Source organism: Strix aluco, chromosome 7 (genome assembly GCF_031877795.1).
Source record: "Strix aluco isolate bStrAlu1 chromosome 7, bStrAlu1.hap1, whole genome shotgun sequence".
Lineage (NCBI taxonomy): Eukaryota > Metazoa > Chordata > Aves > Strigiformes > Strigidae > Strix > Strix aluco.
Window position 1 is genome coordinate 29400700 of NC_133937.1, and position 15339 is coordinate 29416038.

Sequence of the window (15339 nt, forward strand, 5' to 3'; positions counted from 1 at the left end):
ATAGTTACCAGACAAGGAGATACTGGCTATTTTCTAAGCAAGTCAAATTCTCATGTAATTAGTCTTGTGAAAAATGATAGACACTAGATTTTTTTCAGAATTCTGCATCATCATAATGATTTAGAAACTTCTGGACAACTTATCAATGTCTGGTTTATACCCAACCATCCATACCATAAACCCATATACTATGTTGGTCTTAAAACTGAATTGCCTTCTGTGATAAATATCAAGATGACATATAACTTCTTCCCTTAAAAAGCGTTGAGCGTTTGGCAATAGGTTGAACATACAAAGTTTTCACACAACCTCAAAGACACCAAAGAAGAACAGATGACAAAAAGCAGACATCTGAACACATTTTTCAAAATCCTGATTTTTCACAAAAAACATACTCTGGTAGATATCTGACTAGCTCTCCAGACAGACATCTTCAATAGATAAAAAACCCTCCATACTCTATCAGAAATTGCTTCTACTCTCACAAATTCCAACTGAAAGAGGAAACATAAGCTGGTGGAAAGGCTTAATAAGCATGAAAGTATAATTTTACAGCAAGAATTTTAACCACAAAATGCAGCTTTACTACTAGTAATTCAGTATTTACAGTCTTTGTTTCTAGTGGTTTGTAATAGAAGAAAGGACATGCCTTGAGGCTCAAGACACTTGACAGGTACACAGCTCTCCACCTTTCTCTCCTCAACTTTCAGAGCACAGTAGTTAAGTATTAGCAAGGCCCACAGCATGTTTGTCCTTCAGTTGCTGTCACATGTGTGCTGTAGAACAATTGGAGCACATTGGCTGAAGGAAGAAAACAAAAAGAGGAAGCAAACAAGCCATGCCATGATGTGAAACATATCTATTCTTTCACTGGGATTTTTCTTATGCTCCTGATGACAAGTGAAAGACAGATTAATTTAAAATCATTAAAATTATGTTGCTTTCCCCAAAGTATATACATATGTTTTGGAATTTTCACTCTTGCTATCTTTAGCAAAGTTTCAGTAATAAAGAAAAGGAGACCCAACAAGTTCTACATGGCCAAGAGCCAGAGCTCAAATTACAGCAAGTACTATGGGAATAAAAGTAATAGATTTTAATTGGTGCCCAAGGGGAAAGGTCAGTCTCCTTGGAACAATGGGAATCTTTGGTGGTAATTGACTGAATGTTCCTGTGAGAGCTTGTAAATGTCAGTAGCACACTTGAAGTGGCAGCAAAAGGAAAGGTTTGGCATCCTGGAACATATGGAGGAGTTTTGCTGGTAGAGGTTTTATAAAAAGAGAATGGTGAAACACTTTAACAAGGGACGTGACTTGGAAGATTGCTCTCAGCTCCAAGGTTTGAAATGCCAGACATATTTCAAAAGGTGTGGGAGAAATTTATTTATTTTCAAGGTAAAAAAGGAATATTGTTGTGCATACTGGTGTTAGACACACAGGGGTCTGGGGCAGCACTGATTTGTGAACTTTGCCCACTGCTACATTGGATGGCTGACTTAAGCTTCCTCTATCCCTCTGCAATTGCCTAGTGCTACTCTTCTCCCAAGCAGGCTTTGAATGATATTTCCTTCTTTCCTCTCCACTGTTTTTTTATGGTGATAAGATTTATGTTTGGGGTTTTTTTAGCAAAACAAATGAAGGGTAGAAACTTGCATGGAGGGAATGCGGTTTGGGATTCCCTGCCAGAAAGGAATGGTATAAAAGGAGATTGGATCTTCCAGAATTACATGAATTAGGAGAAAAGATGATTTAGGGGAAGGAATTTCAACTAAAACCCTATGTTCTATTCCTGCCTTTGCAACTGATTAGTTTCTAACCTTAGCAAAACATACATTTGATCTCATTCATAAACTAGGCCTGACAATATTTCTTCTCCACTACCTATTAACACAAAATCCATAAATGACTGAGGGTCTCAAGATGTAGGCAGAGAAACTGTTACGCTTCACCAGCTGATACTGTCTGGCTGCCTTTGGTTCACTTGCAATTGTTCTTTACGTTCTGGGAGCTGAACAGTATTACATTAGGGAGGTCATATGGGTGTGTTTGCATTTCTTCCCAAAGTGTCAAAAACTAAGCACAGACTGCTGTCCTTCAGGTGTGCTATGCTACCACATTCATTATTTACTATTAGTAATAGTAATAAATGAGAGACAAGTTATGCACCAGAACCCAAAGGAACAGACGCTGTTCAAAATCTCTACCTCCAAAGTTTTTAGCTTATAAATAGGACAAAAGAAACTTGGGCTTGATGCAGAAGGATGAGACACAATAAGATGATATTAAGTTCTCAGTCCTGGATAATGTCTAGAAACAGCTGTAAACCCATTACAATGCCTATTATTGAGGAACTACTTCTAGTGGATTGTCTTCACCAGAAAGCTACACCCAGAGTAGACAACATGCTCAAGAGTTGAGTTCACAGAAAGTGCTGAACTTATGAACAAACAGACAAAGAGAGCCCAGCATCCATACCACGTGCTCAAGACTAAATTCTCTAAGTCACATTCTGGCTGAAAAAAACCCCAACAAACCACCAAAATAATGTTCAAACTTTGTGCAATTTACTGTGCAATGGAGCCCTAAAACAGAGAAAGGTGATTTTTTTAATCTTGTCTACTGAAGATACAGGTGCTAATTTTGGAGCAAGATTAGTCATCAAAAAATGAGGCAGGTTCTGTTGTTAACTGTGCTGTTCCATGGAGAATATATCCCATTGCTTTCTAGCTGTATCTTTGGTCTGTCTGTGTGGAAGGAAAATACTGATACATGCACATAAGCATATTATCATTCAGCAGGAGAAAAAACCCTGAGGAGTGCCTGCACCTAGGGAATCTGGGATGCAAGGACTACATCACAGTTTATTCTCATGTTTCTTTGTGCATATTCCTGAAGATTGTCTTCCCAAGGGACTAATCTCTGAAAGTTCTTGCTACATGTAAATTGCTCAGCTATCATACATATCTAGTGTCATTCTCCCCTCTTTTTTCCATTGCTATTTGTTGTCCACTGAATTCCCTTCTAGTTCTCCTTACTTCCTCTGATGAAGGAACTCGGTATATGGAACTGGAGTCTGTGAAGAGGTTTTATGTGTACACAGAGGCATACAGAGACGTAAATACATATGTGCAGAGGAGATTTTAGTGTTTTATTGTACTGAAACTCTTAAGGACTGACTTTTAACAATGAAAGAATCAGCAGAGTGATTAAGAATGTAATTTAAGTATCATAAATAAAGTTCAATTGTTTTCAGTAGGATTTATCTTGGTAAATGTCTTCAGAATTTAAAAGTAGAAACGGTTCAAAACAAAAGGATTTTAGCTTTTCACCCAAGCAACATTGTCTATTTAACATTAATCTCTTCAAGACAGAAAAGCCTTGGATGACCTCAGTAGGGGGAAAAAAAAAAAAAAAAAAAAGGGTTTGAATAGGAATAAGTGCTTTCAATCAATATGAAATTTTTCTTTCTCTAAATAGCAAAATCCATTATTCATAATGTTCTATATGCAATAGAACACTTTGTAAATTTGATTCTTTCTTGTCAAGTAATGTGTTAATTTAAACATTTTTTATCTTTTGAAAATATTCCACCACCTCCAGTTTAACTGCACTGACAGTTTAAGAAAAAGCAACAAAACTATGTATTGGCTCCCAAATTTATGGGAACAGTTGGCCACACTCAAAATTTACTACCAAGTATTTTTTCTCAAATGCTCACCTGTCTTTCTTAGCAAACGTACACAAAAACACTGTGAAGGTATGAGAGTGCCCTGAACATTCACCATTTCTGATTACCCTCCCCTATCAATGAAAAAATGTTTGGGAAACAGCGGTCTAGGGCTTGATCCATTGTATCAGAATACATAGCAAGAACTCCTCCGGTAGTTCTTTTTGAACATAACTTGGTCTATTCAGTTAATGTCAATCTCTCTACACCACCCACAAGTGTCTCTAGTTATTGCCATTCTCACTGATACACTTCCTTGACAGCTTTCTCTCCTTTGCTGTCACTTATCCCTAAAAAACCCCTACCTTTAAAGAACCATTGACCACGATTCAGTACTTCTGAACATGGTAGAAGAGACAACTCCACAGGAAAACTGGTTTTGTGCAAACTTGTGGGAGACCTGTACCCATCTGAAAGCCAAGTCATGGTAAACAGAAGGATAATTCTGTGTGTTCCTACCCCCAGTCTCTCTTTGCCATTAATCTCCAAGCTGCAGCAGGCACTGTATTTTCCTTGCTCCCCAAGTTATATACCCTTCCTAAATGTTTTAATTCCTTCTTTTGCTACTAATGAGAAAGAGGTGGAGAGATGGGAATCAAAAGACTCAAGAGACAAAATTATGGATTACAGTGCCTTATTTTCAGTAAGTTTTGATCCTTGAATTCCCTGGTTTGTTGTTATTTTTGACTCAAGATTTTTTTTCCTCTTCTGGCTCTGGGAAATCTCTCTCTATCCCTGAAACAAGAAACCTAAACCTTTCACTTAGCAGGACTTAAAGGATAAAGGTCATTTACAGTTTTTGCAATATCTTTTCCATACCAGACACTGAATTATTCCCAAGTTTCTCCAAGAAGCTTGGCTGTTCTGGCTATGACCTGTTACTCTTGATATAACATGTAAGTCATCATTTGTTGGTCTCTAATTCTCATGCTATCTTCATATAAGTCAAATTCCACATTTTCTTAGCAGTAGACAATTTTCTAATTACATCCATTAATCTTTGCCATCACTCCCCTCTCTGTGCATTTACCGGGATTTATCAATCAGAAGTTTCATAATAAAAAATACTTTTCTTACTTTCTTCACTTTCTTCTTCTTGTACTCCAAGTACAGCTAGACAGAAGGTATTTCGCTCAAGTATCCTGTCAGTTAGTCATTCATTTCTTCATAATAACATATCTAGACTACAGAGGAGTGAGCAATTGCAATCTGCTGGCAAACATGCCCTACAGATTACACTATCTGCTAATTAACAGATACTACATATGACTTTGTCACAGGCCTGGCAAGAGAGGGTTGAGTTATGGCACAGCACCATGCTATTTTTCCCTTTAAGACCAACTTGTGTAGTCATATAGTAACAAGACAATTTCCATATTTCATGACCAAAGAAGAATGTTCTACCACTACACAGCAGTGAAATGATATAAAAGTAAGATTTAGGTATGTAACTTTAATGTCTCAAAATCCAGAAGGTAAATGAAAACAACCCTGCTGTAAATATTTTTAGTCCAACTTTATGGGACACTGAACAAACTGATTTTCAACCGCTTTGGGCTAGTTTTTCATAGGAGAAAAAAAGTCAGTATTATGGCAACTGGCTTTTTTCCTGCTTTAAACAGCCTGTCTTATTTATATAAATGGATGGAGCTACAAGTTTGACAAAAAGACAGGTGTGCTCTGTAGTTATACACATTCTTGCACTACCATCAATCCCAGCTGCCTGTATTTGGGCTGCAACTAATGACATATCGCTCCTCTGCTCTCTAAGCTGTTGGCATATATCCTCCCTTGCCAAAAGGGATATCATCTCTTCCATAATATTTGGTAAATCACTGAGGAGTTAAAAAGGGGTAAAGGAATTGAAGGACATTCAACAAGAGATTATCTTGCATAAATGTTAACTGTCCAGTTTGTAGAAAACAGGGGTCAGAGTCAGAATGGAAAGAACACCTCTGAAACCCTTCTTAGCTTGGGTGAATCTTAGCTCTAAAGCTGAATTCCATGGCTCATATTTCCCTATCATTAGTTTCAACACTCAGTGTGCCCTTGGAGACTTCTGTGAGATACAACAGCATACTGTAGTACTACTTTGAGTGGAAAAATGTCAAAACTGCCACTATTTTTGATAGGCTTACAAGAGCAGCAGCAGAATAAATGTGCTTTGATTTCACTTCATATCCAAGAAGAGATATGGATGTAGAATAATGGCAAGGGCTTTGTGTGTAATGGCTATTGTGAGAGCTGTCATATACTATAGCCATGAATCAGAAAGTTTGGTAGTGAATGCTGCCAGACACTTCAAAAGTCAAAATACTCACTTTGAAAGATGAGACTCTGCCTTCACTTTGTTAACATGGACCAAATGCTTGTTAATTATTGGTTTCCCATGAACTCGGTATTAAAGACTAATAATACAGCATGAGCTCTTCAGTCACTGCCACTTCACAGGTCTTCATTGACTCCAATGAAACTCTTCCAAACTGCAGCTGTGTTAGATCATATCCAAAAGAGGTGATGAAAGATCTACCTTTCTAAACTAATAAAAATATTTTTGGCTTTATCCTTGTTTTCATACAGGGTGGGGGGCAGAAAAGAGAGTCTTCTGAAATGGAAATCAAGTCTATACTTGATTATCTGGTGCACAGGTAGAAGCATTAGTCTTGAATCTAAAGATATTACAAGCAGAAATGAAAATTGTAATATATGTATTATCATAAGGATTTAAGACTTTCCAGTCACCACCGATAGTGGCTTGTAATAGCAGTAGACTTACTCTATCATTATTGCTGAACTGCGGAAAATGAAAAATTTCTTAATTCGAAGGGTGAGACATCCCTCTTCCTGTGGGTAGTGAACTGTTTACATGTGTATAGTGTTATCAAAAGACCAAGATAATAATTCTGACCCTTGTAGGTTCAGAATTTCAACTCTCTTCTGATTCAGAAGGTGAAACCTTAAGCCAAAGCTGCTGAATGAAACAGATTTAGACCACTGTATTTAAAGAAAAGATACAAGTGAGGAAGAACCCCTATGTTCTCCCACTGGAAGACCATTGGAGAATAGGCATGTGTAATGCTATCTACACCAAACTGCCTATCAGATCAGCAAAACCAGCAGATGAATACCACCCCACATTCTCTTGACTCTCTCCCTCCACATGAAGTAAAAGATGAGGCTATGAAGACTCATAATCTGTGGTCATAGCGTAGGAGACATCTAAAACAAATCTGGGGGCTTCTTCATATACCTTCCTATGCTATACAGGGTTTAATCCAAACAGATGTTTTCATTTGATGAAATTTATGTTTTGATCTGCAAAACACTTTAGTACAAGGTGGTTCCTCCCTTTCAAAAGGTAAGAAAATACTTTCATTAAATGTCTCCTTGAAATCTCCTGAGCAATACATCATTTTAAAAACACCAAAAAACCACCATCCACATCTGTGAGACAATGTCTTTTTGATCTCTTACAGCTATCTCTTTGAAGGCTGCACTCACAGCCTGCAGCTAACAAGGACCTTTCCCTCCAAATGAAAAGAAGAGAGCAACAGAATAATTTATTTTATCTCTGCAAGAGTGGACTGCCATAGCACTTTGGGCTATTGGCATGACTGACTGACCGTAGACCCTGGCTCTCCCACTGTGCCTAATTTGCTAAGGATGCCAACCCTTGACAGCCACAGGATCTGGCTCTGTCTACAATGAGGTGTGCTTAGAGCTGTGCTGTGCTCTAACCTCTGTAATACAAACTGGTAGTCTTCACACTAAGATTTATAGAGGCCTACAAGGAGGACACCACTGGAAATAACTTTTTTTTTTTCTTGAATAAAAAAAAAAAAAAAAGAGATCTGTCATCACATCAGACTTCTGAAAGCTTCCATGTCACATCAGACTTCTGAAAGCTGCCATGGTGAGACAGGTCAGACAGGACTTTTAGAAATGTTCCCAATCTGATTTTAGCAATTCAGGATAGCAGCTTCTAGAGAAACAGCAATGTCAGGTGGAACTGTTCATCTCTACAGTCATTTTCCTCAACTCTCAGGAGAGCAGATGAAAAGATCAGTGTAATGTAGTTCTGGGTCTTACCCTTTATACAGCTGGGCAGTTTACATTCCAAAACCAGAACATAATACTACAGAATACAAAGTAGCACTCAGTCATTCCCATTTCAGCTAATAAGGGTAAATCTTCTTCTGTCTTGACTAAAAGAAACATTTAGCAACTATTCTCTCCACCACTACCCAATGCTAGAACGAACAGAAGGCTGGGCTGCTATTCCTTTCATTTCCTTTCATTTAAAACTCATTAATAGAAATGAATTTGAAGTAGCTGGGGATCTAGCCAGCATTGAAACCCATGCAAATATATTTACAATAAATATCCATTATCTTGGAGCTACACGCACAACAGGACAGTGCTTAACATGCTGTCATAAAGGTGCGAATCGTGACCACTAAATATAAAAGAAGAGAAAGGCATCTGTAATCCATTCATCTTTAGAAAGGAAAGAGGACACTCTACCGCACAGCAATTAAAATCTGAACAGTTGGAGGAATAAAGGGAAAATTGAAGGCAGGCCTGCAGAAAGAAAGGGGGGGAGAGAAAACAAAACAAAACAAACCAACACAAAAATTCAAACTCACAGGAAATACCTGATGCACTAATTCCAATAATAGCATAGAAGTTGCTGGTAGATAGTATCATCCAGCATTTTATTAATTAACTGGAGATACAAGGATACAAGAGGTTTGAAAGTACAAAGAATTAAAGCGCTGCACAAACTGGCTCTTTGCAAAGAACACAGTGTGCTTCGTACAAGGATACAGTGTCTAAATTAGCAGCACTTTTTGAGTCAAAGAAAACCTTGAGTTAAACCAATTGTAGAGTCCCCAGCACGCCTCATTCACTTTTTATTTGCATAGGTCTATGATTTTCCATGGAATGCTTAAAAGCAACTTATCTGAAAGGCTTTTATAAAGAAAGACCATAAAACTTACTGCATGTGAGTTTCTAGGAAAGTGAATGATAAAATTTTGCGAAAATGGATTTTCAAGATATCAACTTGGATTTCTATTTTAGTTTAGTTTTTAACCCACCAATGCATTATTCCCAAACACTATTTCTTCATGTAGAAGCATTTAAATCATTTTATTTCCCTTCACAAAAGGCTCTATGAACCTAACAAATAAACCAATGTTGACATACCTAAGCCTAGGGATTTATTGCACATTGGGGATTCTCACTTCTGGAGACTTGTTGACAAATACTCAAAACAGGCTCTGCATCTTTGGCAAGATCCACACATTACAATTCTCCCCCTCCCCCGCACCTCCCCGATCTGTGTCATCAGTTGTACGATCAGGTAGTACAGTAATTCAGTGAAAGGAGAGAATACTGAAAAACAGGGTTTCCATCTCTCTTATTGACGGGTTTTATACATCACTATGTTACTCACCTTTTTCTGTAACTTCATTAAGAAAAACTGTAATTCAGAGAAACACAGCAATAGGTCATCAATTTAAATTGTAAATAACAGTTGACTTTGTTCTCATTTTTATTTTCAAAGCACCCTTTTGTAATACAACATTGCCTGCAATGCCTGGTTAAAGGATTTAATTTTGTTCGATAAAGAGACAAGAATCGGAAGCCAGGAGCTTTTAGAAAGAAATTGTCATTCATAGACTGTGGGAAGCTCTGCAAATCCTGTACATTATTTTTTTCTAGATGGAGAAGAGTGAATAAATTATAACAATTTATTCAACACATGTTGAATATTTTCTTTTTCAGAATGTGAAAATCATCAGAAGTTCATGAACAAATCTATTAATTATTTGAATAAATCCAATTACATGCATTCCACAGTTCATTGTTCCGACTGCTCTGCTTTGCAAGGAACAGACAAGACTATGTACAGGATACACTTGTTTTTTTCATTAGAAGCAATCAGTCTTGAGTCAGCAAAGTTCAACATTTACCTTCTGTTTCAATGGGACTATTCCTGAAAGTTAAGCATGTGTTAAAGGGATTTTTTTTTCGAAAGAAGGTAGCCTCAGTAAGTTAAGTACATTCTGGCCCCACTAATGAATCACTGTTGTAGCAAGGTCTCTTGTCCAATAGCTTCAAGATAAAAAATGCACCATTTCTTTTCTAATACTGAAGAAGCCTTTTCTTTCTGCTAAGGAATGCCTTGTGGAAGAAAGAACACTGAGGGCTGGAGGTGCAGTCAGAATAATTACTTACCACATATAACAAATATTTCGGGAAAACACACTGTTAGCATTTGCCCAGTATTAACTACAGCAGTATATGAACCCTTCACACAAACAGCATGAGTGTTGTAAAATTCATGGATTTCAGAGCAGTTGAGTCCTACATTTTAAAAAAATGTCTGCAGCTACCTACCCAACCCACAGTAGTGAAACAAGATGAAACTTTCAAAGTAACCAGAGTTTCTCACAGGGGTATTAGCACTTGGGGGGGGGGGGGGGGGCACAGGATCAGTTCTGAGGATCTATAGGTTTTTGCTGAAAATGTTCTTGGTGGCAAAATTTGTAAATATGTTTTCTTCTGCTTTCCATTCAACAGCAGGAATGATAAATACCCTGAGTTTTACTATTTTTGCTTTCACTGCAAAAGTATTTTAGTGTGGAAATATAACATAGCTCTACCCTCTCTTCCCCATGCCCTCTTAATCACGGGGGACTAGCTAGGTGCCTAAAGTTAAATGTTTATTGGAGTAATGGCCTGATATTCTACAGAAATAGCATAAGCAGGGCCTCCAAACGTTTTCCCTGAAACCCTAATTTTGCTCCTACCGAAAATTCAATCTCAGATCATTACATAGGTCCTTTCATCCCAGGTGGTGCAGCTTTCCTCTGGCACTGTCCCATATTGATTATAGGCCAACTTTAGTGCTGTCTACTGCCAGAACAGGCAGTTCCACCCTTCCACCTGAAAGGTTTTCCCTTTCATCTATTTGTTTTCTGAGCTGGAAAGTGATTAGTTTTCAGGCAGATTAGTCCCTGATCCAGCTCAACAGATGGCTACACAAACAACAGTGGCAGTATGAGAGAGGGAGGGGGAAGGTGCAGCCAGAGGTGGTGAAGTATTTTCAGAGTCAACCTGCATTTAGTTGGCTTAACATGCTTGCAAAACCCTTAGTTTCTTCTTAGGTTTCTCTGCACCACAATAGCTAAGGGATCATGCAAATTTTGCCCAGCTAAATCCCTTAGTTCTACAGAACAGTATTATTACTGTCCAACAAACATCAGGCATGATTATATACCCTCCACACCACAGTTTCTGTGTCAGGAGACCAACCTTTCAAACCTCAAACCTGAAGGACATTTGAGTGATCTGATAATTTCATTCTCTAGCTTCTAGTGAAAAGCTTCATATGTTCATCAGGGGTCAGCTGCAATGAGTTGACATCTCTCCACTAATTTGGGATTACTTAATCTCAATTTAATCTGACTTCCATCAGGAAGCTTGAGCCCATACTTTTTCTTGTTTGTTTTGATTACGATTATTTTTCTCTCCAGTCTTGTGTAATCATAGCAATGTAGGTAGGTATGAGGAATCAATCAGGTAGCATTACAAAGGTAAGTGTCAGCCAACTTTTCTGAGGGTCTTCCAGCAAAACCTAAATTCATCAGAATAGGTAAGGACTGGAATTCCACAGCTACAGTCCATTAATCAGAATACCATTAAGAGAGTACTTGATAACTGTTGTGTTAGGACCACATGAGGCAGCTGCCTGTAGCAATGAAATGGAATGCATGATCGCAAAAGTCCACTCTAGTTTCATGTTCCAGTGTTTGCAAACACTGTTTTACCAGGGGCAGGAAGAAAGTCCTTGAACATCAGTCAAAGGTTCCTTGATTATTAAAAAAACATTATTCACAGACTCAGGTGGGGGAGTAGAGGGTAGGATCAAGTATACCCTGTCACATGTCTACACCTCAGCTGGTGGTACAGACTTCCACTTACAGTCAATTGGAGAAAAGTAGGAGACATTAGGATGTGATTTTTATCATCCTAGGGTCAATTTCTTAAAAGGACAAATGACTCGGGCCTAGAAGCGCCTGTTTCTTTTGAACAAAGAGTTAAGCACGGACTACAAGAGAACAAAGCTTAAGCATTGGCCTTGGTTTGGTTAGGACAGCCTCCTCTTCCTTTCATAGCCTGTCTTAAAGATACACAAACGTTTCAGTATAATGAAAACAGCATCATAGTGACCTCAGCTGCCCAAATATGCACAGCCTCCTTTAGAGGTGAGTCTTCACTAGAACTTTCTGCTGATGCAATTCAGTTTTGCCTGTAATAACTCGAACTATCCACTAGGACAAAAAACGAGGAGAGAAAACTACTCTATCCAGGTTCATATTCCCTCTGGTAAAGAACTGGACTTGGGCCTTCTACCCTCTGCCTGTGCACTGTAGACTCACAGTTAATAAGTCAAGAGGACAGTGGCATCACCACTGCCATTTATTTAATCACATTTGGTTTTATTTTCATTCATTTTTTTGTGGACCAACACATGAGGAAATCTGAAATGAAATTGCTAGTAATTTCAGGATGACTTAAACTACTTTTTTAGTTTCCACACCAAAACACCAGTAGTAAAGATTGCCTATCACTAAACATGAGAGTTAAACCCTTTTTTAAACAGCATCTGAAAGAGAGTCTTTAAACACAATATTGTTTATTAGCATATCCATATGTTAGCATATCCATTTGTTAGCATATGTGAGAATACAAGTTGTCATCATCATTATGAACTGTACTTCGTCACTTCCTACTGCATACCTTCAAATCACAAAAATTTTATCAAAAATGTATCTCAAAGAAGGCATCAGATTCCTTTATGAACATGTCAGCATTATAAATTCTTAGTAAATTGTTAGTCAGTAGGGTGCTTGCATGATTAAAACCTTCTGGGCTTTGGAAGGTATTTTCTCTGCAGGAATTTGTCAAATCCTGTTCAGTTCACTACTGGGAGCACTTAAAAGACAAATAATGTTACATGCAATCTGGCCACTGTAGATGCATTTCTGCCATTTTAATGAGTCTCTCTCACTTTCAGACAACAAAATCATCACCATCCACAAGGTAAGCAAACAATTAAATGCCTGATGCCTATTATGCCAATCCATTTAATGGCCATCTTTTGTAAATGTTTATTCCCTAAAGTAGACTGGCAGGTAGTATAGGTGGTACAAGCTGGCTTATATTTTGGTAAAGCTACATATTTTTTCAAGTGGACAGAGACAGAAAGAGAGAGTTTCCGGACATTTAAATAGTAAAAGATATTGAGAAAACTGGGGCAGAAATTGCATCATAAAGTCAAAATGAGCCAATCACATTATCACCTACCTTACGCTTGTTTGTTGGACAAACATACAAGTAGCTCAAAATAGTCTTCAGACCAACTTTATCATTCAGTTTCTCATATGTTGTCCCATAATCTGTTGACCTATAATTCAAAGAGAGATTTCATAAGTACAAACACTTAATCACAAAACCACAAGTCACTTGGCGGCTTTTCAATATAAGTCATGCTTTACATAGCGGAATGGCTCTCTAGAGCTTTTTGAATGATTCATGTAGTATATAATGATACTTAATTATATACACACAGCATCATGTGAGTGCTTACAATTTGCATTTAAATTAGATTAGGAAAAATTAAACCAGCATCTTCCCAAAGCAGTTTAAAATAAACATATACAATAAGAAATGCTAAATTCTGTGTATAGAAGATGATAATGATTGTCAGAAACGCCAAATAGCAGACAGCAAGAGACTAAAGTTATCAATTCATTGTATACTCCAAGCTTAGACTAATTTTAAGAGTCTTTTCTCAGCATATTTCAAAGTAGCTGCTCCAGCTGATTGTTCAGTGAAATTGGAGTTCAGTTTTCTGCGAAAAACATTGATGTCCTTCTGAAAACCTAACTACGTGAGCATTACACCTACAATTCATATGTTTTTCTTCACATGGACTAGCAGAGAGTATGGACACGTGCTTTATTCTTGCTTTAAGAGACACCATTCAGTAGAGAAAATAATGTATTTCTGTTATGAGGGTTGCCCATAGAGACACTGACTACATGTTTTAGGGAAGAACAAAACAAGTGAACACAGAAGAGTGTGCAGAGTTCCTGTAATATCTCTTAACATGTGACTGAAACTGAGATCAATGATCAGCAGAGGTTTTGTTTATTATGCAGCTCATGTTTGTCTGAATTATGTCCTAATATCCAGGAGATTTAGATAATCAGCCCAAACCAGTATGGCTGGTACCCATACATTACAGAAAAGTGACATGTAACAGACATTTAAAAGTAGAACATATTTTTGTAGATAATAAATCTTCATCTTGTCTTCAAAATGTAGAAATGGGTCCACATAGAACTTAATTTGCAAGCATTAACATGAATTTTCCCTTCTGCTAATCACTCCAAAACCAGTCATTCTAAAGTAAACCCTAAGCACCTGTTATTTCCAGGTTCTCTCCTATCTGGGAAGCTGGCTAAATTCACAAAGGTATTTAAGATACTCACAAAGGTATTTAAGACACTTAATGTCTACAAATTTATTTATTTTTCTGTGGACTGTGGAGGTTGTTACATTCCTGGATCAGGTTCTACACCTACATTCATACCACAGATTCTGGGATTTCAGATTTTGCAATCAGTACATGATTAAAACAAGAAGGCAGCAGCTTGGGGTTTTACCCATTAAGATGAATTGCACTAAAATGTGAATTTGCATTAAAGTTGAGTCTTTCTATTCAGAAACTTTATTGAAGCATTTGCATGTATCTGTCCTGGTCATATAACATTTGACCTATACTTTACAACCATAGCTTTTTCCTTTCCCCCCAATAAACATATGCACCCCTGTAGGCATGCATATATGACCTTTGTTGGTTAGAACACTGATGTCAAATTCTCATCTACTGATTGATCTTCTCCTTTATAAGGTCATCTATCTCAGGAGCACATATAAACTAACTGAGCTATTTCCTCAGTGAACTGAGAATACTGTTACAGTTATTTCTGTTACTGAAAATTTCAAAGATGTTCTAGCATTCAGGTGAAGGGAGCCACAGCAGGATGCTGAACACAGCCCTGCCAAGGACTGCTGGTTCACTTTGGTTACCCTGTCCACCTCACCACCCAGTCTTCCAGAAATTAATATTTCTGTTGCAGTCTGACTTAAACCAAAACCTACCCTTTGTGAAGTTTGGGCTGATAAAGACATGTAAAGAATGCAAGGGCTAAATCTGACCTGAGTTAGGAAAAAATACATTAATGAGGTAATGCAGCTCTTCACAGTGATTTCAAAATGGGACCCTTCAAAAGGGGATAGGAGTGAAGAAAATCTGACACATAAAACTTGCTTTGAAATTGTTAAAGAAAAGCTGTCAGTACCCCTGCCACAGCACAGGCAAACAGATGTCGAAGGCCTATTGCAAATGGTAATCTTAGTCAGAATTGCCAGCCATTTCTTACTTCAAATCTCTAGGCAATTATTTTGCATTCATAGCTTTATTTACAGGTAACATTATATACAGATGGAAGCTTGTTCTTCTGTCAACATCTA

The 15339-nt window shown here is 37.7% G+C and overlaps 1 protein-coding gene across 1 annotated transcript in view; it reads right to left on the minus strand.

The window, feature by feature from the left end:
• The window catches only part of LOC141926073 (VPS10 domain-containing receptor SorCS1-like), a 297323-nt gene that overhangs the window by 156599 nt on the left and 125385 nt on the right, over positions 1-15339 (minus strand). The window contains exon 3 of the mRNA XM_074831226.1: positions 13105-13204. Within this exon, the coding sequence (XP_074687327.1) occupies positions 13105-13204 (100 nt within the window). The remainder of the gene's footprint in view (positions 1-13104; positions 13205-15339) is intronic.